Below are 26,738 nucleotides of genomic sequence, written 5' to 3'. Positions count from 1 at the left end.
GGCGAACTAGCTTCTACCCTCTTGGTTAGTGTTCCTAATCCTTCCTTCACTTCAGTCACCTCGATTGTTAACTTGAGAGAAGCATCATTAAAGTGCCTCTTTAAGAACTTCAAAGTTAGAACCCCTTCCTCACTCGTGACCAAAATTTTCTTCTCTTGTTTGGCATATTCACCACTTTCACCACCTCCAGCAGAAAGGGAAAAAATAGTTGTCTTAGTAAACCCAATTCGCCTATCCCCTATATATTATTTGAGAAGCATTACAACTTCTTTTTGTAGCCACATGTCATCACTATGATGATTCTTAGAATCATTAGAGAAATATGTTAGTCCATCAAATTATATAATAAGCTTTTTATTAAACTAACAATAAATTCATCATTAATGTACTTTATTAATTCCTTAAATAAAATTTACGGAATTGCCTAATGTGGCTAAAGTATATATGACAATTAATGATTTTGAATAATAAAGATTTGATAAAAATATAGTGTATCTTCTATCATATTTGTTTAATTTTAAACTATTAAATAAATTAAACAAACACAATAACCATATAATAAAAATTTAGATTTTTATGTATATATTATAATTTGAATTTTTACAAACGGCTAAAAATTACTAAAACTGTTAAGAGTCTCACATTCAAATTTTATGATTCATGGTTTAAAAATTTTGGTATGACAAAATACAAATGATTACAAAAATTATATAAGTAAAAAGTCTAATTTAATTAATTATTAAGATTAATATATATATCGTTTTAAATTAAACTATAAACCATATAAAATACAATATTTTAGTTTCAAAATTTACTTTGAACAATTTTTTTGATAAAAGTTTTGAACGATCATTGACAACTTTTTTTTTAAATTATAAATTACTAAAACTATTAATCCCACAATGAAAATTTTGTTATCAGTAATTTAGATTTTTTTCTATAAAAGATATAAATGATTGAAAAACTATATGAGTAGAAATCATCATTTAATAGACATTAATATTAAAAATATACTAAAATATATTATCTATGTTAGTATCATTTAAATTTAATTACATATCCTATCAAATATAAAAAAATATTTTTTGGATTAATAAAATTAATTTATATGTTCGCACCAATTTAGTTATATATTTAATAGTTACTGAGCTTTAATTATTTAATATATATTAATTATTTCATAATATGTAAAAATATTTAATACATAAAATAAAGAGAAAAAGACAAAAATAGCACTAAATCAAGTTTATGTTCCCAAACTAGCACTCAATGTCAAAAGTCACAAAAATAGCACTTAATGTTTTATCAAAAGCCACAAACTTAGGGTTTAGAGTTAAAGAGTGGGATTTAGGATTTAGGGTTTAGGGTTTAGAGTTTAGAGTTTAGGGTTTAGGGTTTAGATTTTAGGGTTTAGGGTTTAGGGTTTAGAGTTTAGGGTTTAGGGTTTATGGTTTAGGGTTTAGGGTTTATGGTTTAGGGTTTAGAGTTTAGAGTTTAGGGTTTAGGGTTTAGAGTTTAGGGTTTAGGGTTTAGAGTTGAGAAATGAGGTTTTGGGGATAAGATTTCAAATTTTGAAAAATAAAAAAATTAAAATTTTCAAATGATAAACTTAGAAATGTGCTATTTTGGTCATTTTAGTTTTTGAGTGCTATTTTTGTGATATAAACTTAGAAAAGTGCTATTTTGGAGATTTGCCTTAAAATAATTTATATATATAATGTTGATTCCGCGCAAGTAACCTAGTAATCTATTGTTGTCAAACGAAGGAGAAAAAAAGAACGACAGATGAAATGAATTTTTTCATTTGTGCGTTGTATAATTTCGGTAACGTAAACGAAGTTTAAGCGCAGGACTTAAGATTGCGATACCATCATCACATGTCCAAGTGGGAGATTAGTAATCTTGAATATATGTACCTAAATATATTGTCAGTCCATTGAGGCTGCATAATAAGTTTGCTGGCTTAATGGAGAAGGAAGACTATATAATATGTCACGTAATTATTATTTTTCATCTTTACGTTTCTCGTCATTCTAATCAATCGATTAGTCTCATTCGACTTTCCAAGTTTAAGTTTTATTCTTTTAGAATTGATTTATTATTATGATTATAATTATGAAATCGTAATGTTATATTGACGATTTCGCAATGGACAATTCTATTTTTCAAAAAAAATAACAATGGACAATTCTTCTACCATATAAAATTTTATATTAAACGGTTTTATTTGTATTGATCTTGTGCAAGTTTATTTTAATTAATCTCCTTATAAGTGGTAATAAATCACATGCGAATTTCAAGCTATTGTGTGAAATGTATTAGTGAATTTTTATTCAACCACTACAATAGACCAAGAGAGCTTACACAATTTAAAGATATTTATGTAGGCGCACATCGAAACATTTAGGTATGCATATAAATGTATTGTTGTCGTCTTCTTCATTAACAACTCCATCAATATACTTTCTCTAAGTCTTAACTCAATTTGACAACAAATTTTCCATTAATGAAGATACGAATACTTACCCTAATTTTTCTCCTACAATGTGTTTTCAACCTTGGCCTACATTTCCACCCACTCGATCCCTTAACCCCCCAAGAAATCAACAAAACAAGCTTCATCGTCAAGAAATCTCATCTAGGCACTCTCAAAGATCTCACATTTCACTACCTCGATCTCGAAGAACCAAACAAGACCCACGTTCTCCAGTGGTTATCCTCCAAAAAACCACCACAACCACCACGCCGTCGCTCACTCGTGGTGGTTCGAGCCGGTGGTCAAACCCACGAGCTCATCATCGACCTAACCTCCGGAAAAATCGCATCCTCACGCATCTACACAGGCCATGGCTTCCCTTCATTCACATTCATAGAGCTGTTCAAAGCAAGCAAGCTTCCTCTAACGTACCCTTCCTTCAAGAAATCGATTCTTGATCGATCCCTAAACATCTCAGAGGTTTCGTGCATCCCCTTCTCCGTTGGTTGGTACGGAGAAACCATCACGAGACGAGAGGTCAAAGCCTCTTGCTTTTACCGAGACGGATCGGTTAATGTCTTCACAAGACCCATCGAAGGAATCACCATAACAATAGACGTTGACTCAATGAAAGTCGTGAAATACTCCGACAGATTCAGAAAGCCGATACCTGATAAAGAAGGTAACGACTTTCGGACCAAACACAAACCGTTCCCGTTCTCTTGCAACGTCTCCGACACAGGGTTCAAGATTCTAGGCAATAAAATAAAATGGGCTAACTGGAAATTCCACGTCGGATTTACCGCTAGAGCGGGGATAACCATATCGACGGCTTCGGTTCTTGACACAAGAACCAAAAGGTTCAGAAGAGTGATGTACAGAGGACACTTGTCAGAAACTTTTGTTCCGTACATGGACCCAACATACGATTGGTACTTCCGTACGTTCATGGACATAGGAGAGTTCGGTTTCGGGAGATCGGCGGTTAACTTGCAGCCACTCATCGACTGCCCGCAAAACGCGGCGTCTTTGGATGGATACGTGGCGGGACCTGACGGGGCAGCTCAGAGGATGAGCAATGTGATGTGTGTCTTTGAGAAGAATGGTTATGGTGCTTCTTTTAGACACACCGAGATTAATGTTCCAGGACAAGTGGTAAACTTCTACATCCAGCTCCTTCATATATAATTATTTTTAACTTTTACCTTTTTAAATTAGTTTGTTATTTGATTATTATTATTTTTTCAGATAACTAGTGGCGAAGCTGATATAAGTTTAGTGGTTAGGATGGTGGCAACACTCGGAAACTATGATTACATCGTTGATTGGGAATTTAAAAAGAATGGAGCCATCAGAGTTGGGGTAATGTCTACTTAACGTATTTGTTACAATTAGCTAAAATAATTTTAATTTTATTGACACTTGGTGCTTTTCGTTTTAGATAAATTAAAATTATAACACGCAAAATAATTTTGCTTTGAAATTTTTAAAATTTGTACAATTTTACAGTCCATTTAATTGTTAAGGGATAATTGATTATTTTTTTAGTAAGATGTTATTTTTATGTCAGGATCTACTATGCCCTATTGAATAGTATATATGTATATAGAAACATTTCAAAAAAAAAGAATATAGATTTAGGATTTCTGTTTAGTATTTAGTTTTTTTTTTTTTTTTTTTTGCCGTCAAAAGGCCATTCTATTACTTAAACTTGAGGTGTCTGGGTAACCAAACCGGAATAGAACAACCAACAAAATGTAACTCCCTATGAAAAGATCTAGCAGTCTTAGCCAAAAAATCAGCAATTTGATTGTGCGCCCGTGGAACGTGAGTGATGTTGAATTCCGGGAAGCATATCTGTAGCGTCTCTATCCTCTCCAATTCCGTCGAAAAGCTTGGCCACGCCTGAGGGTCCTTTACCATTGCAATTAGTTTCTTACAGTCTGTCCCAAAGCTCTGGCAGGTCGAATGTTGCAGCATATTCTCCATCGCCCACCGCAGTGCTTCTACTTCCGAATGCAAGGCTGATTCGCGTCGGGGAAAGTTTCTTGTCCCCATAAGTTGAGTGTTCCCAGAACTATCCATCATGCCCATCCGCTTCCACTAAAGTTAGCAGAAGATGTCCAAGATCCATCTAACAAACAAATGTTTCCCAAGCTTACGACTTGGGGTTCCTCATTTATATTATCTTGTGCCACTGCTTGTGCCACTTCATTAGCATCAAACCAGGCTTGACATTCACTCTCTGCATGTCTAACTAGTTCCAAAGGATATCTATCTATTCCCCTGAAGAGTTTTTCATTCCTAGCCTTCCAAATGTACCATATCATCCAGGGATAAGGATTCCTATCTTGCTCTGGCCCAATGATATCATTCTTCCTCCAGAATAGATAATCCATATTTGTGTAGACGCTCAAAATCGGGAAAATATTTGGGCATGTCGGAGTTGATGATAAAGACCACATTTGAAGAGCTGGTGGGCATTCAAAAATTGCATGTGTGACGGTCTCCTCCACTTCTCCACATCTTGGGCAATAATTGTCACACCTCATATTATGTCTAACTAAGTTCCTCGTTACTGCCACATGACCAGTTAACAACTGCCATATAAGATGACATATCTTCGTAGGAGCCTTCAATTTCCACGCAAAAGCTTGTAGCTTTGTAATACTTGGCTTCAAAACTTCATTTTCCTCCGTTACCTTTAATAAATTCTGGGCCACCCAATATCCAGATTTGACCGTCTATTGACCATTCCTTGTAAAATTTCAGCAGAAAGTATCACGACGATGAGTTGAGCTTATGGTCAAACTCCTTATGAATGGTATATCTTCAGGATGAACATAGTTCTCTAATAGTCCCACATCCCAATCCTTTGATCCCTGATCAATAGTATTTAGTTTTGTTAAGAATCCTTTTAATTAATTACACATATATGTTACCTAGAAATCACTGATTTAAGTTAAAAATAAGATCCGAAAATATAGTTTTTATTTTATTTTTCATTGTTATTTTGGTAAGTAGACGTCCACTAACTGTTTTTTGAAAGCTGGTTTTCAAACATCCACTTGCTCACCTAATTTTCTCCATTTTTGTTATTTACATAAATAAAATTATTTTAACCATAGGTGGATTTGACTGGAGTTTTGGAAGTCAAAGCAACATCATACACTTCGAACGAGCAGATAACGAAGAACACTTATGGGACACTAGTGGCTAAAAACACCATTGCCATTAACCACGACCATTACCTGACGTACTACTTAGATCTTGATATTGACGGTAACGGCAATTCCTTAGTGAAAGCCAAACTAAAAACGGTAAGAGTAACCGACGTTCATAACAAAACCTCTTCTCCGAGGAAGAGTTATTGGACGGTCGTGAAAGAGACGGCAAAAACGGAAGCTGACGGAAGAGTTCGGCTGGGTTCAGAAGCGGTTGAGCTGCTAATAGTTAACCCACAAAAGAAGACGAAAATAGGAAATACAGTTGGTTACCGGTTGATACCGGAACATTTACCGGTAACTTCGCTTTTAACGGACGATGATTACCCGGAGATTAGAGCGTCGTACACAAAATATCCGGTTTGGGTAACGGCTTATAACCGGTCAGAGAAATGGGCGGGTGGGTTTTACAGCGATAGGAGCCGTGGAGATGACGGCTTAGCTGTATGGAGTAGCAGGTAAACAAAAACATGTTACTTCGAGTTGTTATATAGATTTAAGTTTAATTGTAATAAACAATTGTGGGCTTGCCTGGGTTGGGAGCAGGAATAGAGAGATAGAGAACAAAGACATAGTGATGTGGTACAATGTTGGGTTTCATCACATTCCATACCAAGAGGACTTTCCAGTAATGCCAACTCTTCACGGTGGATTCACTCTTCGACCTTCTAATTTCTTCGACAACGATCCGTTAATCGCGTAAATACGTACTAAAAGAAAATATTTGATTTTACCTTGTTTACTATTTGATTATCTGTTTTTGAGTTTATTAAAGAAGTTGTGTGGATAAATCTGATTGATGATTTAATCTATTAACACTAAGAATTTTAATGAATTTAGAAATTCAAGTAAACTCATGTTATTGGATTAATAATATATTTTAAAGCTATCCGCTAGTGATTTTAAATATTAATCAAAATTTAGTATAACTAGTTCCGTGTCCGCGCTACGCGCGGATAACATAATATAAATTTATTTATTTATTTTTGTTAAAATTAAATTAATTTGCACTGAAAAATAAAATATTGAATGTGTTTTTGATAGCATGCCTATAATAAATAGTTTAGAATATTTTTTTCTGCTAAATTAATTATGTTCAACCAATCAAGTGAAAATTATTTACTCCAAAATAATAATTGTAGCATAATATTATCTTAGTTAAAACAAAGGAAAACTTTACTTCTAATTTTATGTTTTATTTTTCTCCTTTCCTGTCTTTTATTTTTCCTCTCTTCTTTACTCCAATTTATATCATTTAGAATCGTTGACTTTATGTGATAGTAGAATCACTCATTTTTTTACTTTCTCCACCTCATAACATGTTACACATTCATAATATACGGTCATTCCCATTAATATAAGGACGAATAGTTATTGTTCAAGTGATGAGACCTCATCGTCGTCTTTTTCTTCTTCTTTGGAAGAAATCGATGGAACTTTGCAGCTGTCATAGTTGGATTCAATGGAAGGTTGTGTGTCGATGGGAGAGTTCAATAGCAGCCGCATAAGATTATAAACTCTACATGTAAACTAATCTCATCTGATACCTTTAAAGTATAGGAAAGTTCACTCAAATATTACATATTTTAGGACAATTGACTAGAACTATACAGATCTTTTTTTTATTACTGCTATTTTTTTATACCAAACGTGCTCTTTTTTTATGTTATGAGAAAAAACGTATTTACAAGAATGTCATTATTTTTTAGTGTCACATAAGCAAAAATCTGGCGCCACGTAGGAATTTGGTTATGTGTTTTCATTAAGTCAGTCGTAAAGCGCTATATACGTCGTTACGGCTGAGTTATTGCTACGTTGCGGCTGAATTAAGCAACGCGGCTGACTTAAGAGAAAACAGTTGACTTAAGAACATAAGTCAGATGTTAGTTACGGCTGATTTACAGAAATCTGGCTGATTTATGGGATAACAACTGACTTACGTACACGCGTTACGGCTGACTTATACATCAGCGATTTGATGTCTGGGAAATTTGGCTGAGTTATAGTTAAGACATGGCTGAGTTATGTTTCCACGGCTGAGTTAATGAACATCGACTGGCTGAGTTATTGAATTTATGACCGACTTATGGGATGTTGTTATGGCTGAGTTATATTTAATCAGCTATAATTGGATGGATTAACTGTAAACTCAGCTTATTTACGGCTGACTTATTAGCGAAAGATTAATTACTAGAATAGTAGTCGTTTGACGGCTGATTTATTTGATGATACAACTGACTTATGATTTTGCATCCTAATTGCGGCTGATTTTTTAGCAAAAGATTAATTACTGAAATAGTATTCACGTTTCGGCTGACTTACATTGTACATGATAGCTGATTTATTTAGGTTGAGTTATATATTCGTTTGGCGGCTGACTAACCGATTTTCCATGTCATCAACTCGGATTTGCGATGTCATCACTAGTCTAATGTTACAATAGTAAAATAAGGGTCTATGTTTTCTTTATTCTTCATCTTTTTTATCTATCTTATTCATCTTATTCTTCATCTTTCTCTGAGATCTTATGGATCTGGTAATTATTGTTTCCGCAACTAGGTATATAAACATAGATTTAAAAAAAAAATTGAAAATCTGAGACAGATCTACTGTAGTCGTCATCATTTTCGATGATGATCGGTTAAAGAGAAGTTTCCTCTCCTACAGTGTCATGTATGGCGGTCCGACATCCTGCAAGAATGCCCCCTCTCTCATTGGATTCGTCGTCTTGCAGAAAAAGAAAGACTCAAAGAGAGAGATGAAGAAGCTAAGTCCTGTAAATTGTAAGAAAAGGAGAGAGTTGAACAAAAAAGTAAGAAAATGAGAGAAGACGAAGAAGATGATGAATTTGAAAGCTGATTTTATATGTTTGATGACTCAGATGGTGCGTTATTTGAATATGATAACTTTAGTTCATACAGTGAGTCTCCAACACATACGTTATGGCTGAGTTATGCATATATTACGGCTGAGTTATGCATACATTACGGCTGAGTTTATAATTTTTTTATAACTTTATAGTTCTATAGTTTAGATTTGAAGTTCAAATTTACGAAAAGATTAAAGTTTTAATATTGTGTTCAAAAGATAAACTTTATAATTCTATAACTTTATAGTTCTACAGTTTAGGGTTTGAGGTTCAAATTTAAGAAAAGATTAAAGTTTTATATTGTGTTCAGAGTTGAATGAATGATTTTGTTCCTGCCCAAATTTTTTTTGTTCCCGCCCAAAATATGAAACGTCGTGAAACAAATTACACTCGATGGCTGAGTTATAAGAACGTTACGGTTGGCTTATACTATTCAGATACGTTACGACTGATTTATGCATACTTTACGGCTGAGTTATGCATACGTCACGGCTGCGTTATAATCAAATTACAGCTGACTTATGCATATGTTACGACTGAGTTTATAATTTTTATAACCTTATAGTTCTATAGTTTAGGGATTCAGGTTCAAATTTAAGAAAATATTAAAGTTTTAGTATTGTGTTCAGAGTTGAAGGAATGAGTTTGTTCCCGCCCAAAATATCATGTTCCCGCCCAAAATACGAAACGCCGCGAAACAAATTATACTCGACGGCTGAATTATAGGAACGTTACGGCTGGCTTATACCATTCAAGAGACAAATCAGTCGCATAAACAACATAGATCTAAAAACTCAAAAATCTGAGACAGATCTATAGCAGTGGTTGTCGTCTTCGATCATGGTCGGTTAGAGAAGAAGCTTTCTCTCTTCCAGTGTCATGTATGGTGATCCGACATCCTGCTGCTTCCTCTCTCTTAAAGTACTTGAATTCAGTTTTTCGATTTTAGGGTATGTTTGGGATATGGCTGAGTTATCTAAACGACACAGCTGAGTTATATAAACGATACAGCTGAGTTATCTAAACGACACGGCTGAGTTATATAAACGATACGACGATTTGGGATAAGACCCTTGTGGAGACGATTTCAGAGTTGAAGGAATGATTTGTTCCCACCCAAAATATGAAACGTCGCGAAAAAATATTACACTTGACGGCTGACTTATAAGGCTGGCTTATAGGAACGTTACGGTTGACTTATACCATTCAGATACATTACAGTTGAATTATGCATACTTTACAGCTGAGTTATGCATACATTACGGCTGAGTTTAATTCTAAACCAACCCTAATCTAAAACCTAGAAACAAAAAAGCTTGCAGCCGTCGTCAACAAAATCTAAACCTAACTAAATCACCGTGTGTTTCTTCCACATCAAGAGGCCGCAAGGTCATTATTGTCTTCTTCCTTCGCCGCCGCAGTCTCCTTACCACGACAGCTCCGACGTCTTCAAGTCACACAATGGTTTTGTTACCTCCTCCACCACCAAGCTCCTCTGCCTTGTCCACCTTCCAGTAACAAGAACAAATTCAAAACACAGAGAAAGAGCGAGAGAGATTGAAAGAGAGAGAGGTGACCAGTGTGGTGACAAGCGGTGGTGGTGGTGACTACGGTGAAGACGGAGACCGGCGAAGATGGATCAGAGAAACGGCAACAATGATGACGTCAGCGAGTATAGATGGTGACGACGACGAGCTTAGTATCCGTGACGACAGCGAAGACCAGTCTTCTTCGAACTTTTTTCTTCTTCTCCAGCAATCTTCTTTTCTTCTTTGACGTTTCTTCTTCTCTCACTTCTGAGATTTACAAACCAAATATACTAAGGCATAAGAAATGAAATATGATGTATGAATCTCTCTTGTTTACAAGACAGAAAGTGAGAGAGATGAAAAAGATCTGGGATTGTGAAGAACTCATGTAGGAAAGAAAAGAGGAGAAGGAGACGTCAAGTAGAAGAGAGAAAGTGAAGAAAAAAAATCATTTTAGACCATTAGATCAAAACTAATCAATGGTCAAGAATTGTAATCCTTGTACTAAAAAAACTAACCAATGAGAAAGAAGTTAGAAGACAACCCCAAGATGGATTTGTAGCCCTTAGATTAAAACAATCAATGGTTAATGTTTTAATTTTGATGGTTAAAATTATATTTTATACAAAACTGTATTTTTGATAAAGTTTTAAATGTTAAAACTTGGATTTTATTATGTTGATTTTTTGATGTGTGGTTTAAATATGAAGTTTTAAGTTTAGGGTATATAATTGAGTGAGTTTAGGGTTTTGTATATAGTGTTTTGAGTTTCGATTTAACATTTAAGATTATATTTTTAAATAACAAAAATATTAGAGTTTTAACATTTGTAGTTAGAATTTATGGTATATGATTAATTAAATTTTGTTTAAAGTTTGAAGTTTAATGTTTTTTGGTATAGGTCAAAGCATGTGGTTTAGGGTTTAGGGTTAAACGTTCGAAATAGATATGGTTTGAGATTATATTTTTAAAATAATTAAATTAATAATTTTATATTTAGTAGTTTAAATTTTAAAATATTATAAAATATTATAATTTTATATTGAAAATATTGAACCCTTAGACTAAAATCAATCAAAGGTCATGAAAAAAACAATATAAATTTTAATTTTAGTTATTTTCAATTTTTTAAAAAAAAATTCTTAAATTTAAAGAATATAGTTACAGGTTTAAATCAAAATTTAAAATGGAACTTTAAATTAAAGATTATTTTTTTAAAAAAATGATTAAAATTTGAGTTTAACTCTAAACTATAAACCTAAACCTTAAACTTTAAATAATAAAAATATATCGGATTTAGTGTTTAAAGATAAACTTTATAATTTTTATAACTTTATAATTCTATAGTTTAGGATTTGAGTTTTAGATTTAAGAAAATATTAAAGTTAGAGTCTTGTAACTATGAATTGTATAAGTGATTATAAGAGAACATATATCTCAAGATCAAGTTAAAGTATCAACTTCAAGAAACTATACACGTTCAGTTGATTTATATTCACTTGATATTGATAAGATGATCTTCAATATAACTTCTTAAAATACTTGAATTCAGTTTTTCTGATTTTAGGGTATGTTTGAGGTATTGCTGATTTATATAAATGATATGGCTGAGTTATCTAAACGATACGGCTGAGTTATCTAAACATTTTCTGATTTTAGGTTATGTTTGAGGTATGACTGAGTTACGTAAACGACACGGCTGAGTAGTGTAAACATAGCATAAATCAAACACAAAATACATGGGTGAGTTATTTTTTTTCATAGAAAACCAAAAATACAAGTTTTCTGCACCATTCCGGTGATAACTCGTCCATGTATCCAAGCTTCAATGAACTCTTCTGTGTCGTCTCTGCTGAATCCGTCACTTCTTTTCGTCTCCTTCATTCTCTTTTTGTTCAATTTTCTCTTTCACTCAGATCTGAAAAAAAAATAGATTATCCAAATATAGGTATGAAATCACAAACAAACTTAATTAAATACATCCCACAATTGCCGATCTGGGTGTTTTTTGAAATGTATTTGTCTTTTCTACTCGGAATGCACACTTCTTATAGCTAGGTTTTCGGAGATTGGCGGAAAGTAACTCAGCCACAACTGCATATATAAACCATCTGTAAAAGAAAAGTAACTCAGCCACAACATAAGTTAAAACTCAGCCAGAAAGTCGAAAAATGCAGCAGAGAAGATGATTTCGAAAGATTGCAACGAAAACTATTTTGTAGAAACGATTGGAGACGACGATTTCGGAGAAGACGATATTGGAGAAGACAAGACAAAGAGCTAGTTCGAGCAAGAGGGAGTAAACACGATGTCAATGACGATTTCAGGGAAGAGGCGTTTAGGGTTCCTTTAGTTCTTCGACGAAGTTGTTCTGTGTTGTTGTGTTTTTTTTTTCAATGTTATGTAATTAAAGAGATGGTTGATTGTTCTCTATTGCTGATGTGGATACTTAATTAGTGATGTGGATTTAATGTTTAAAAATAATTTCAATTTAAAAAAAACTAACCAAAGGCTCTTATGGTTATTTACTAGGGGTATCCAAACATTCTAGTAATTTTTAAAAAATGTATAACACTCTAGTAATAAACCAACTTTTCTATAACATTCTAGTAATTTTCTCTAAAATATATATATATATATATATATATATATATATATATATGTATCATGATGGCTGATGCCAAAAAAATGCATATAGCTATACAGTGAAGAAAGAAAAAAACTTACATCATATTTTTTGTTCTCAAAAAGAACTGTAATAATCTGAGTTAAAACTATGCTTTTGTGGAGTGGAATCATCAACCAATCTTGAAGCTGCACAAGAATAACCTTTCCTGAATCTATCTTTGTTCAGACTCTTAACATCAACTTCTACTGCAAATATTGCACAAACCGGTCTGTGATCTGAAAACCGTGACTCCCCTGGAGTATAAGAAAGTTATATTCCTTCTCCTCTCCATAGAATCAGATCACACCTGAAAATATTCCAAATTAAAAAAAATAGAGATTTCTAAGAATCCAAACACACCACAAAACGTGTTTCTAGAGTTTACAATAGTACCAAACATGACTATTGTTATAAATTAGACGAGAATCTCTAGAACTGATTTACTATACTTATTATAGATATATATTGATTTGGATTTGGAACGTAAAGAGAAAGAGAGTTATCATAACTTCACTTATCATTATTATTGTCTCTTACAACAAATGACAATGGTCATATATATAAGGGGTGTAAGTCGGTTGTGACTTACCGACTAAGAGAAATCAAATAATTTAATACTAGTCTAATGGATAATCATCTTTGTATTTATCACATTTATAACACTCCCCCTTAATTATTCATTTTGTATTACGTAGTGCCTCGTTAAAAACCTAGTCATGGAAAAACCCATTGAGACAAAAACTATGACAAGGAAAAAGAGTACACTGCCGTAATCTCCCCCTGGGAATAGTGGGCATAGCTTTCTCTTCACAGGTCACGCAAATGCCGCATTCCGATACCATACACGTGTTTTCGGAATGTTGTAGTAGGAAGAACCTTTGTAAACAAGTCTGTCGGAATGTCGCATGACCGTACATATTCGATGTCCACATTTTTATTTTTCTCGAGCTCCCTTATGTACGAGAAGAATCTTGGAGGGATATGCTTCGTTCTGTCACTCTTAATGTAACCTTATTTGAGTTGAGCGACACAAGCCAATTATCTTCAAATGTTTTCGTCGGCTCTTTCTCGTTGACTATTCTGCTTAATTCTTATATGTGGTGACTCATTGATCGAAGCCACATATATTCTCGACATGCTTTGAAGAAGTTGAAACCTAGGATCGTTTCTCGGAACGCTATGTAATTGCAGTTTCACCAATTGTAAAACCATATCCAGTTTGTGTTCGACTTTATAAATAGCATGTATCTGCAAAACCATACCAAACTCAAGTTTTCTAGAATAAATCAACCCTAATTTAAAACATACCTTGGAGAGAACGGATATTCTCGATGCCGTTATAATTTCCATGAATAGGAAATGAGCAGGATCTCGCAAAGACATTAGTGTCTAAAAGTATATTTAATCAAATACAACTCGCAAGATATATAAGCTCACATATTCTTTATTACCATTAGCATCTCCAAAGTACTTGTTTATGTAAGATCTTACCAAGATCTTTTAAACATCTCTTTCAACATCGAGAGATCTATTTATCATTGAAGTATTCAAAGGAGTCGCTTTATTCATACAAAAGCGTTTCAATAACCTTTTCGTATGATTTGATTGATGCACAATTATTCTTTCTCGGAGATGCTCTATCTGGAGCCCAAGACAAAACTTTGTATTTCCGAGATCTTTCATTTCGAACTTCTCTTTCATATGAGTTCGAGCATCATCAACCTCCTTTTGAGTTCCAATTATGTTCAGGTCATCTACATATACAGCAATGATCACAAAGCCAGATGACGATTTCTTTATAAAAACGCATGGACATATCGCATCATTCACATATCCTTTACTCAAAAGATATTCACTTAAGCGATTGTACCACATGCGTCCGGATTGCTTTAATCCGTAAAGTGATCGCTGTAACTTGACCGAACAAATCTCCCTGGATTTTTCTTTCAATGCTTCAGGCATTTTCAATCCCTCAGAGAGTTTCATATATATATCGTTATCCAACGATCCATATAAATATGCAGTCACAACGTCCATGAGATGCATCTCAAGATTTTTAGACGCTGTTAGGCTCATCAAAAATCTAAACGTAATTGCATCCATTACCGGGGAATACATTTCCTCAAAATCAATTCCCGGTCTCTGAGAAAAACCTTGGGCAACTAATCAGGTTTTATATCGTGTTACTTTTCTCACGAATACCCACTTATACCCAACAAGATTTATATTCTCAGGCGTTATGACTATTGGTCCAAAGACATTCCGTTTATTTAGGGAGAATAATTCAATTTGAATGGCCTTCTGCCACTCCTCCCAATCATGTCTTTTTAACATTCCAAAATGGACCTTGGATCGGGACCATCACTTTTATGATCGATCTCTTTGGAAATAAAAGGAGAACATTCCATCAACATCTTATCTTATAACTTTTCATCAAGGGTGTAGTTGATGGAAATCTCATACTTTTCTGTTCCCTTTTCGTCATATGGATCATCTTTATCTGGTTCATCTTGACCCTTTTCATTTATGCCTTCTTTCAGACATTTTTCAGTATCAGATTCTTCTGGAATCTTTCCACTTATGCCTTCTTTCAGACATCTTTCAGTATCAGGTTCTCTTTGAACCTTTCCACTTATGTCTTCTTTCAGATATTTTTCAGTATCAGGTTCTTCAGGAACCTTGCAACTTTTCTCAACCCATTTCTTTCGGGGATTTTTATCTCTACAACCCGCTAGTCTCCCCCTCTTTAACTGAACCCTAGGTTCATTTATTTTGTTACCATCACTTTGTTCTTTAGGAACATCAACTCTTGATGGAACATTTTCAGCGGGTATATCATGTCGTATCTGTGAACACATATGGTAACTGGTTTGCCAAATTATGCAAATGCACAATTTCTTAAATTTCCAGCTCTCTTTGATTCGTAGGGAGATCAAGGTGTAACAACGACTATGTACACCATGTAATCTCTTTAGGAATTTTTCTAATTCCTCCCCCTAACGCTGGAAATTCATCCTCATTAAATGGCAATCGGCGAACTGTGCCATAAATATATCACCAGTTACTGGTTCAAGATACCTTATATACGGCTTGTTCTAACTCTTTCAGAGTTCGATACATTCCCGAGAGCATCTTTAACTCTCCAGGGACTACTAAATATCAAGATGCAACTCAAGTCATTTTTGTCCTGCCAGACATTTCAATATATTGCATCTATTTTAAATTTTCTCCAGTGACCTTGGAACAAGCCGTTTTTCATACCTCAAGGTCATCTTTCATTTCATTCTCTGGAGAAATATATACCTTGGACTTTTGGTCCAAAAATCTCTCGTTTTTCTAACGAGCTTTATATCGAATTGATGGCCAATCAATTCACTCTAACCTCATACAATAGAGGTAGATTCATAATCCTTATTTATATAGCGCTTTTTCATTTTATCGTCGACAATCTATTTTCTCTTTGGTTCCATCTTTTTATTCGTACTGGTATGGTTAATCGAGATCTCTTTATCATCATCGATGATTTACCCAGGTGCCTGACTATTATATTAACCATATCAACGGTCTCATCATGAGATTCATCCTCTATTTATATTTTTGCTCCTTTTCGAGAACTCTTTGGAACCAAAGTGGTCTATCACGTCTCTAGCGTGCCATAGACTCATATATCGTCCGTTTAGGACACTATTTTCTTATTGGAGCATTTTCAGTAGGAATATGAGATTTCATTATTTCATCAAAATGTCTGGCAGGCATTTTGTAAATGGATTATCCTACTTTTCATTGTAATCAATTTCACATATCTCATTCCATCAGCTTATCATATGCTTCTAGCAAACTTGCGAGCATATTTCTAATTATCCATATACTTTATCCCTTTGGATTGTATATGTCGTTATTACATGCACAACTACATTACACCCGATCATGGAGATCATCTTACTTGAATTTACTTTATCAAGTTCTTTTTCAAGTGCGAACATAATTTCTCAATGTTCCACTCACTAGGATTCTTTAATTCTCCCCCTCGAGATGATGACACTCCATGTCTAAAATCTCGTACTGAATCTCACTCTAGAACCAATAACATATCCAGTTTTCCCATTTGGGATGAATTATGTTTCAAATCCTTTAGAGTGAGATCCTAATTTGGGGCATGCTTAAAGAAATCACATATTGTGAACTTGTTTGATGATTCATCACCCATGATGGTTTCCTTTATTTTCTTGACATGCTATATGTGAAAAACTTCTTGTTTTTCAACATTCCACAATAATGTCGATAACATTATTGGAGATGGCTATATATCAGTAAACTTCAGGTTTACCACTCATTTATAATTTTGCCATCTTTTTCTTATGCATGTCTTTTTATCATAAGCTCTTCTAGAGCCAATAATTTTTTTTATATTACTAGATACTATACTTATTTAATTTGAAAGATGAAAGATATCTGTTACCTTTAGTAGTCATGACGATGACCCAATACCTGTCAGGTATATTTTTCTCCATCCTGAATCTCAAAATCTTATTCAGGAAGATAATTCTCATATCACATCGATATTTTATTTTCATTTTCTGAACCAACCAGAAAATCTGAATCATCAAGATGAGTATTCAAGCTATGAAAAATGGTTCGGGCTCATAAGAGACGAAGTTCAATATACTTCATTTCTCTTTTTATTTTTGATTCTCGATATAGATCGGCTAAATATTTGGCGTACGATAACTACGTACCCAATTTTCTTTCTGGCCGTATCTATATCAAACCTTTTCTGTTTGTCTTTTATCACCCGACCACTTTCATTTTTCGTGGAAGTTTCCATTATTCTCATAGGGACGGAATCTTCTTCCTCGTTCTCTTCCACGACCACGATAGCGGTTTCTACCGCATCCAATTCCTCTGTCCTTTTCTAGTAGGACCGACTTGATGGTTTAGTATCATGATTTCATTTTTTTTTTTCAGTTTTCGCGGAGGATTTATATCAACTCAGACTATTTTGTGAATCCTTTCTTTCAAGGATTTATTTATCAAAGATCTTTTAGATCTTTTCTCATGATACACCTCATCTTATAAACCATCATTGAATTGGTGTAAATACCATGGCTTTATTTATTTTCTCATCCGATATAGTTTATATTGATGATTTCTAAAAGCTCATTTTCTTTCAGGTGCATCTTGCACCCACTGCCCAAGTCTTATAATTATTTCTCGTAATATCAAGGGCATTTATTTTGAGCTTTGTCAAATTTAACATGATAACCGTATCCATAGAATAATATATATAAAGACAAAAATTTAAATGCATAAATTAAAAGCATAAAATAAATGCATAAATTACATTGCAGAAATTTAAAGAGCAATAAATAAAATTGGAGGCTTAGCCTACCACATGATCCGAGGAGTTTTAGACTACCATATTGATCATTTTTTTTTCAAAGTCCGAGGAGACATGGTCTACAATTTTGACTTTTACTTTTTTCAAGGTCCGACCATTTTTGACCTTTTATTTTTATTCACGGAGGCAAAGCCTACCACGTGTTTCTCTGATCGTGAAGGTATAGCCTACTATAACGATCAGTCGGGAAAGACAGCGCCTATCATCCCGAAAAATAAACAAAGAAGGTCCAGCCTCTCACTCCGAAATAATAATAAAATTTAAATAAAATAAGTATATTGAAATACATAAATTTAAACATTACCTCGGCTGGTTTAAGAACTTTCAGATTGATAAGCCTCAGTTGGTCAGAGCTTCGTGCTGATAACGTGTTATAAATTAGACGAGAATCTCTAGAACTGATTTACTATACTTATTATAGATATATATTGATTTGGATTTGGAACGTAAAGAGAAAGATAGTTATCATAACTTCACTTATCATTATTATTGTCTCTTACAACAAATGACAATGGTCATATATATAAGGGGAGTAAGTCTGTTGTGACTTACCGACTAAGAGAAATCAAATAATTTAATACTAGTCTAATGGATAATCATCTTTGTGTTTATCACATTTATAACAACTACATAGTTGTTTTCTTTTCTTAGACTTAGTGGCTTCTCCGGCGTAAGCATCTGAGTTTTGAGACTTTTTATAGGTTGGAGCAAATATGATTTAACTTCTTGAAATCGAGAGAAGACTCTTCATGGCCCTCTTTTCATGTTGAGCTGAAGTTATCACAGATCACAAAATTTGGTTAACTGCAAAAACCAAAAAGAAAAAATGAAACTTGAAGATTTGAGTTTTTAAGATCATTTATACGGACGACAAAAAAAAAAAAAAAAAAAAAAGATCATTTATACTATAAAACCTGGTCTTTCTCAAGAAGTGTGTCACAAATCATTGTCTTCTAGTAATACCCATGTCTCTTCATAGGTAAAGGAACTCTGTAATTTAAATCTCCAAGCCAAAGCACTCGGCTGCAAATTCCCAAACAGAGTTTTTATTCGGTTTTTATTTACTTGTATAGACAGAAAGGCTTATGATTTTCATGGAAACATACTCTTGATCAACAATTCTTTCGGGTGCGCAACAATTAGGGATTTAGGTGTTTTTGGGAATGGTGTATAAAATAGAATCTCAGCTACATCTGTGTTTCTTCTCATCTTGTCACCTTTCTCACCAGAAGCCAAATGACTACACACGAGCAAAAGCTTGTTATAGCAATTCATCCCTGTAAAAGCACAAATATTTAGATTCTTTTTGCGTGTTGCATAGTCTGGAATTTATAGAAAATGGTTGTGTTACCTTGTTTCTCAAGCGATTCACGATTCCTTTTCCAACATAGTAAGCCTAAGATGATATATATGTCGAATCAACTCTTTTGTATCCCAAACAGACAAAAACAAACCAACCATTTGTGTACTTGCAATAAATCGATAACTATTTTCTTTAGGTAACAAAAAAAGTCATATAACAAAAGTTGTTCTTGTGCAGCTGCAGTATTGATTAGATTTCACTCCACAAAGACATAGTTTTCAACTAAGATAGTTATAATTCTTTTTTAAAACAAAATATATGATTTGAGAAGGTATTGTTTCTTCATTTTATATTTGTATAATTATATGATATATTTATATATACATATATATGTAATCGTGATGGCTGATTAAAAAAAAATTATATACAGCGATAAAATCTTGAAGAAGTGAGAAGAACACTTACGGCCATGCAGAGTGAGACATAACCCATTCCATATTTGTGGCAATTCTCAGGATCTCTAAGTAGACCTTCTTTGTCTTTACCGAAAAAACTAAACTAAAGTTGAGTGGTATATTAGATTTATTAACAAAAAGAGTGATATTAAGTAGTAACCAACGTTGTTCAAATATTTGTGAGCACCATGACCAAGAAGATTGACTCCATCAAGAGCGATATAAAATCCAATTGTCGTTATCAGCAGAATATCAATCACTGGTTTTGATGAAGTTATGAACATATGCAAAAGCTTCATCATCTCTACTTGCAATTTTTCCCCAAAGCGAATACCTGCGAACATAACATATTCACATGATCTCAGTTGTAGCAGAATAAACAATGAAATAGTAGAGCTGCGAGAAAACAGAGCTTGAACATACTCTATACCAAGTAAATCTTATTCTCAATAAAACAATGATTATATTGAATCTAATCCTTAATCAACCTGAAGATTCTACAACAAAGTGAAAACACTATAATTAGAATGGTCAAACTATAAATAGAGTGGTCAAAAGAAGGAAAAAGTTTGACGTTCTTCTATTGTAGAAAGTGGACCATCACACCTTAAACCGGACCAGAAGCTTCAAATTTACTGCACATATCAAAATCCATACCTTACGAAGCTGATATGAACACCAAAGCTTTGATTAACAGCGGGAAAATAAAATCATTCAAAAACTAACAGAAGAAGAATATGTACCTTCTGGACTAAACTCAACATTGTCACAGACTCACAGCGCTAAAGCCCTTGGCGAATCTAACCACCCTCATGGCGATCTCAACTCCAATTTCATCGTCATCAGCTGTTGTGCTTGTTTGGAGATTGAGGATTGTGCGTGAGGAAAGATTTGGAGTAGGCGTTTATATAATGCTAGAAAGGAGGGTGTCGCTGTAACAGCTATTACAGAGAACCGAGACTCTGACGACGAAGTGAAAGAGTCGGGTTCGATCTATGCATCTGAGATGAGATTTTAGGAAGCCGGGCCCAACATGGAATCTGAGATGACAACTCCAAGGGAAATAAAAAAGACACTAACAATCAAAAATGTCGAAATAAACTGTATAAAAAAAGATTTTTGCAAAAGCCTCATCTCTGTAGATTGAAGCCAAGCTTTTGCTGTAATTCTCAGTGGTACGCATAGTTTCTTAGATATTATTTCATTTTGCATCTGTTGTATAGAGGGAAAACTGGGAAGTCGAAGAAAGATCTATGATTTCTGTTTTGAAGAAGGCAATAATGGATGAAGTTAATGGAATAAAAACTTGGAACAACTAAAAAGTGAGATGGAGAGAAACTGGAAAGACAACGAAAAGAGAGGAAGGAAACCATCATTCGGTTAGATTTTCTTTTGCTTAAGTGACATGGCACATTAAAACAATTTGATTGGTCCGAATTAATTTGTCGACGTGACATAGTATATCTTTCTTTTAATATTGTTAGATTTAATTATATAAATTAATTTATGATAATGGATTCTAAAATTTTTTATGTAAGAAGTACGGGGACATAAATTTGAGAAAAAAAATCAAGTTTTAAATTATTAGTTAAATTTATAGGATTTAAAAATTTATGTATATTTTTAATCAGTAAAATACATAATTAATCATTTCAAGCTTCCAGTTTGCAAAATCTATTATTTGATTATTTGAAAGATGTATTCACGTAAAACCCATCGTGCTTTTAATATGTGGTCCGATTAATTAGTCCGGTTCATCGCGTATACCAAATTTTGATGGAAATAGATCTCCGGTTCAACCGGTCCCATCATATTGACTAGAATAAAAGTAGAAGAATCTTTACTTAAACCACTAAAGAGATTTCACAATCTAATATTTGAAAGTTGTATTTGGTCATTTGCAATCCAATTTATAAATCCGGTTCATTGTTTATACCAAAATTTGAGTGGAAATTGGAACGGATCTCCGATTCAATCGGTCCCATCATGAAAACCGGAATGGGCCTCTAATCAATGCCCACTAGAAGAGACTTTACGCACGCTTGCGTCTGCTTCCGAGTCGGTTGATCCCATATCTGACTTTCTACAACAAAGTCTTGAACTCTCTTTTTTTTTTTGACTCACTAATCTCTATCTACTGTTGCTTTGATCTCAACCTAAACCCACACGTCACGTTACAAAGAAGAACCCAAAACCATCTTTGTTTTTTCAAATCAGAAAAAAAATCGTTTCTTTTTGTTTGCAAGCAATCTTATATATTTATTTTTTCTTACAGCCTGCCCATCGTGAATCAGACCGTGCCCATTGTTCAGATATCCTTCCGAACATTCGAATCTATGTTTAAAATCCTTTCTTTATCCTCTTTTAAGATATAGTAGTTGGTGGTGACCCAAACAGAGAGAGACGCATACGCACAGAGATTATGGGATCCGCCGCTGTAGCGAGTTCTTCTTCTTCTGATGCTGCCATCTCAGGCAAGTTTCTCTTTTTATGTTTTCAAGTTTTCGTTTATTCAGACCTTTGATCAATTGTTATGGCTTACGAGATCTGAAAACTTGAACTTTCAATGTTTTTTTTTTGTTGGTTAGCATCAACAAGGGTTTTGGATGAGTTATTGATTTTAGATTGAGATATGGAGTAGCCTCTAGATTTTTCAGATGATATCTTAGCTGAATTAGGAAACTCACATGGACATTGTTACAAATAAATATAATCTTTGTTAAAACTTGTAGCTCTGCGTGAGAAGCATGAGAAGGAAGTAGAGAATCTAACACTGACCTCACAACCTTTGAGTACATTGAGCTTGTTTGTTGAGGCTACTGTTCTGTACTTCAAGCGATCGGTATTGTATCTGCTTGCTCATGGAGGTTGGTTCATGCTTCTGACCACTTTGTTGGTGGCATTTGGAGTTTTGCTTGTGACTGTTGATGGACCTCATGGAAAAGTAAACACCTTTCCGACATATATAGACTTTTCTGGATTGTAGTAAAAAAGGGTTCCAACAGTTTGTGTAATTGGTTGTTACACAGCATGTTGAAGAAGTATCAGAGTATGTCCGATACAGCTTATGGTGGATAGCACTTGGCGTCGCCTCTTCTATTGGTCTTGGTTAGTCACACACACACAAAAATTAGTAGTCTTTTCGCCTTAGACATTGTTCTTATTACAATTCCTTTCTCCTGTAGGATCTGGCCTCCACACTTTTGTTCTCTATTTGGGTCCGCACATTGCGTTGTTCACTCTTAAAGCAACCCAATGTGGCCGTATTGATCTGAAATATGCACCATATGATACCATACAGTTTAAACGAGTTCCCTCGTGGCTCGAGAAGTCTTGTTCAGAATTTGGTCCTCCTCTAATAGTATCAGCTGCTGGATCTCGTGTTCCACTAACCAGCATATTACCACAAGTCCAGCTGGAAGCGATTCTATGGGGTATTGGGACAGCTCTTGGGGAGCTTCCTCCATATTTCATCTCAAGGGCAGGTTCATATACTGCTTCTCTCTTTGATTTGCGGCATGTGCATATGTTTAGGTTGTTGATTGTGTGTTTTGGCTCTCTAAATGTTTCCAGCTAGTCTTTCTGGGAGCACAGTGGATGGAATGGAAGAGTTAGAAGCTTCATCATCTGAAGATAGTGGATTTATGGCGGCTAACTTGAACCGCGTTAAGCGTTGGCTATTAACACATTCACAGCACTTGAACTTCTTTACCGTCTTTGTTCTTGCTTCGGTTAGTATTATGCATTAGCCAACTACAATACTTTATACTAGTGTTCACCATCTACACACTACTTCTGTTTTGAGTGCAGGTCCCAAATCCTCTGTTTGACCTCGCTGGAATAATGTGTGGACAGTTTGGCATTCCATTTTGGGAATTCTTTCTGGCCACTTTAATCGGAAAGGCGATCATTAAAACTCATATACAGGTGTGGAAACTTGTCAGAGATTTGATATTTACTCTTTAGGCCTGTTCTGACACCTGAATGATTTTATTTTATTTTTTTTTTTTTACTTTGTTTCTTATGATAGACAATATTTATCATATGTGTCTGTAATAACCAACTGCTGGATTGGATGGAGAACGAGATGATTTGGATACTAAGTCATGTACCTGGTTTGGCTGATGTATTGCCTGGACTCATCGCCAAACTCCACGCCATGAAAGAAAAGTATATTGACGTGTCACCTCCTGTTCCATCTCATATCAAGGTAACACCTTTTCGTTCTTGACAAAACTCTCTGGGCATTTTCATGAGCTTCAGGCTTTTGCAAAAACTTTTGTTGAGTTTGGTTTGTTTTTGTTGGTGGGGTAAGGTGAAAAAATGGGATTTTTCGTTTGCGTCGATCTGGAACGGGATAGTGTGGCTAATGCTCCTCAACTTCTTCGTGAAGATTGTGACAGCAACTGCACAGAGACACTTGAAGAAGAAGCAAGAGAAAGAAGTAGCTGCTTTGACTCATTCTGATTGATCAAGATACCTTTTGAGCCAAACCTCACCATCTGTTCTTCCTTATGCCCCAACATTAAAGCAGCCATTATCCAGATTTAGAAGAAAGGTATAGAAAAAAGCAGCTTTTCTTCTAATGTTTACACATTTTTCTCGTGGTATTTGTACTGTATGGAAGGAGAAGGATGTGTTTAGGAGGTGGAATTGGGATTGTGAGATTGCATTGGATGCTTATTTTAATCCTGCGATTCTGCAGTGAAGGTTTTGTGGTAAGAACTCAAAAAAACAAAAGCTTATAGTCGTTAATTTGTTACTCTGCTTATTTAAATTGAAACTAGTGTTAATCTATTATGGCCCAATCCATGTTAACTTTCGTTGTTTATGGAGAGCTTAATTGTGTTATATGGAATTTAATTTAAATCTCTTAGCTACTGGAAAGATATATATACCTCGCCAATGCACTAGCATCGCTTACGGACAGACATGCCGTAAGTCTCAAACAGACAAGTTTGGTCCGGATTGGGGAGTCTAATAATCCAATATCTCTTAAACAGAGTAATGCCAAACAGGGGGACCAAAAGGAAAATGAAGAATATCAACGGCACATATATGAACACAGTTCCAAAATTAACAAAAGGCTTGGCTGCATAAGTCAGGATTCAGTATAGCATGTAACAACAAAGCTTCGGAAGCGACTCAGAAATATAGCGTATGTTCATGCTATTTTGTCACCGTTCAAGCTTCGTAGTTCGTAATGTGCTGCTTAGAGATGTCAGTTAGAGATGTCAACCGGGTCTGATGACCATGGGTCCAAATTCAAATGACCTTTTGATATGGTCAAACCCAAATGGTTGGTAGTCTAAATGGGCTAAAATCAATTTTAACCGAAAATTTATGGGCCAAAACCATTTGGACGAGTATAAACATAAAAATTTAGAATTTTAAAGTTGAGAAAGAAAAAAGAAATTAGATCATATAACCAAAAAAATTATAATTCACTAAAGAATCCATGTAAGAAAAATGGAAATTAGGTCATCATTGACGTCTGAATGAGAAATAAGAAGACATGAGTGAGAGATGTTTATATGTGGGTTAGTTTTTATATGTAAGCAGACGTGATATTTTCAAAATTTAGTCTTACGAGTAATTTACATCCTAATAACAAAATAATTTAATGAAATTACAAAATCACTGATAACTAAACTTTTTGATTAACAAAATATTTGAATATAATTTAAAATTCCGCAAACCAATAACAATGAATTTTGCTAACAATTCATAAACCAATGATTATGGGATCTTAATATAACTCATCTAGAGTCTGTCTACGTACTAATAACTCCACTAAATCTCTTTATACCATCAATGCTTTTTATGTTTAAGAAAATTATTTTTTTCTTCTGCACAAAAAATAATTATTTTTTTTCTAAGATAAAGATGTTTCTCTACAATTAAAAAGTAAACCAAATTTTGAAACTGTTATAACTACGTGTATAAAGGATTGTACATTTTTTCATTGACATAATCAATAACAAATTCTAAATAAGTATTTGCCTTAATTAATTTTTACTTTTAATTTTTTTATTTCTTCAAATTAGTTCGCATTCATTTATAACACTTTCCGTTTTAACATTTCCAAAAGTCAGCTTCATTGAACGTTTCAATCTGGTTGAATATTTATATCTACCAGTCACATCGTAGAGTTCCTAAATTATTATGGATTGCGCATCAATCCGTGTCCAAATAGGTAGGGTAAGCACAAACACAACTTGGCGATGGAGAAGGCTGATGTGATGTATGGTGGCTAGCTTTGGTAAGTGGGAGTGTGTCTTGGAAATAAAGAGCATGGGGTCCTATGGTGGATAAACGAGCCAGTAACCCAACACAAATACACTGTAGAAGAAAAACGCAGTGATCCACAGTGAAAATATACTACAAGAAATATGAGGTTTAATAGCATAACAGGATAACGTTTTTTTCGATTGAGCTATGATTAACATACCTTTTAACGTGGATACAAGGTTTGATTAGATTTTTGCAAAATTATTATTACAAATTTCAAGGTTTTTAAAATAAAAAAAATTCAAGGTTTTTGATTTTCATTTTAGAAAACTATTTAAATGATAATTTTTATTCTTTCATAAGAATATTTTGATTATTTATTATTTGATGAGATATATAAAAAATTTCAAATTTTTAGTTTTCAAATAATGTTCTTAGTTTTTACAGTTCAAACATTTTATATTTTCTTTTTATAAAATTAAAGTAAAATAATAAATGTTTTTTTTTTAACCCGCTTAACGGGGAAATCAGTTTCGGTTACAGACCCGCTTTGAACAAAATAACCCAATTTATCCTAATACAAAC

At 34.0% G+C, this 26,738-nt stretch overlaps 2 protein-coding genes and 1 long non-coding RNA gene across 3 annotated transcripts; 2 read left to right on the top strand and 1 right to left on the bottom strand.

The window, feature by feature from the left end:
• The first annotated feature begins 1,923 nt into the window (after positions 1 to 1,923).
• LOC106370761 (primary amine oxidase 1) lies at positions 1,924 to 6,586 on the top strand. The gene is made up of 4 exons (XM_048746267.1): positions 1,924 to 3,631; positions 3,725 to 3,838; positions 5,605 to 6,158; positions 6,247 to 6,586. Exons 1-4 carry the CDS (start codon positions 2,507 to 2,509, stop codon positions 6,401 to 6,403), a joined length of 1,950 nt encoding a protein of 649 aa, XP_048602224.1. The 5' UTR covers positions 1,924 to 2,506; the 3' UTR covers positions 6,404 to 6,586.
• Positions 6,587 to 18,656: 12,070 nt separating this feature from the next.
• Positions 18,657 to 21,374, bottom strand: LOC106370760. Its single transcript, XR_007318688.1, has 6 exons — positions 20,666 to 21,374; positions 19,933 to 20,557; positions 19,516 to 19,560; positions 19,271 to 19,441; positions 19,079 to 19,187; positions 18,657 to 18,968 (listed from the first exon to the last, which is right to left on the bottom strand). It is a non-coding gene; the product is annotated as an uncharacterized LOC106370760 (long non-coding RNA).
• A 618-nt stretch (positions 21,375 to 21,992) lies between these two features.
• LOC106372717 (vacuole membrane protein KMS1) lies at positions 21,993 to 24,740 on the top strand. The gene is made up of 8 exons (XM_013812998.3): positions 21,993 to 22,396; positions 22,655 to 22,866; positions 22,952 to 23,030; positions 23,108 to 23,407; positions 23,496 to 23,653; positions 23,733 to 23,849; positions 23,953 to 24,132; positions 24,238 to 24,740. Exons 1-8 carry the CDS (start codon positions 22,345 to 22,347, stop codon positions 24,391 to 24,393), a joined length of 1,254 nt encoding a protein of 417 aa, XP_013668452.1. The 5' UTR covers positions 21,993 to 22,344; the 3' UTR covers positions 24,394 to 24,740.
• Positions 24,741 to 26,738: the final 1,998 nt, after the last annotated feature.

The sequence above is a fragment of the Brassica napus genome, chromosome C1, assembly GCF_020379485.1.
Source record: "Brassica napus cultivar Da-Ae chromosome C1, Da-Ae, whole genome shotgun sequence".
NCBI lineage: Eukaryota > Viridiplantae > Streptophyta > Magnoliopsida > Brassicales > Brassicaceae > Brassica > Brassica napus.
This window is presented reverse-complemented; position numbering and strand designations above follow the sequence as displayed.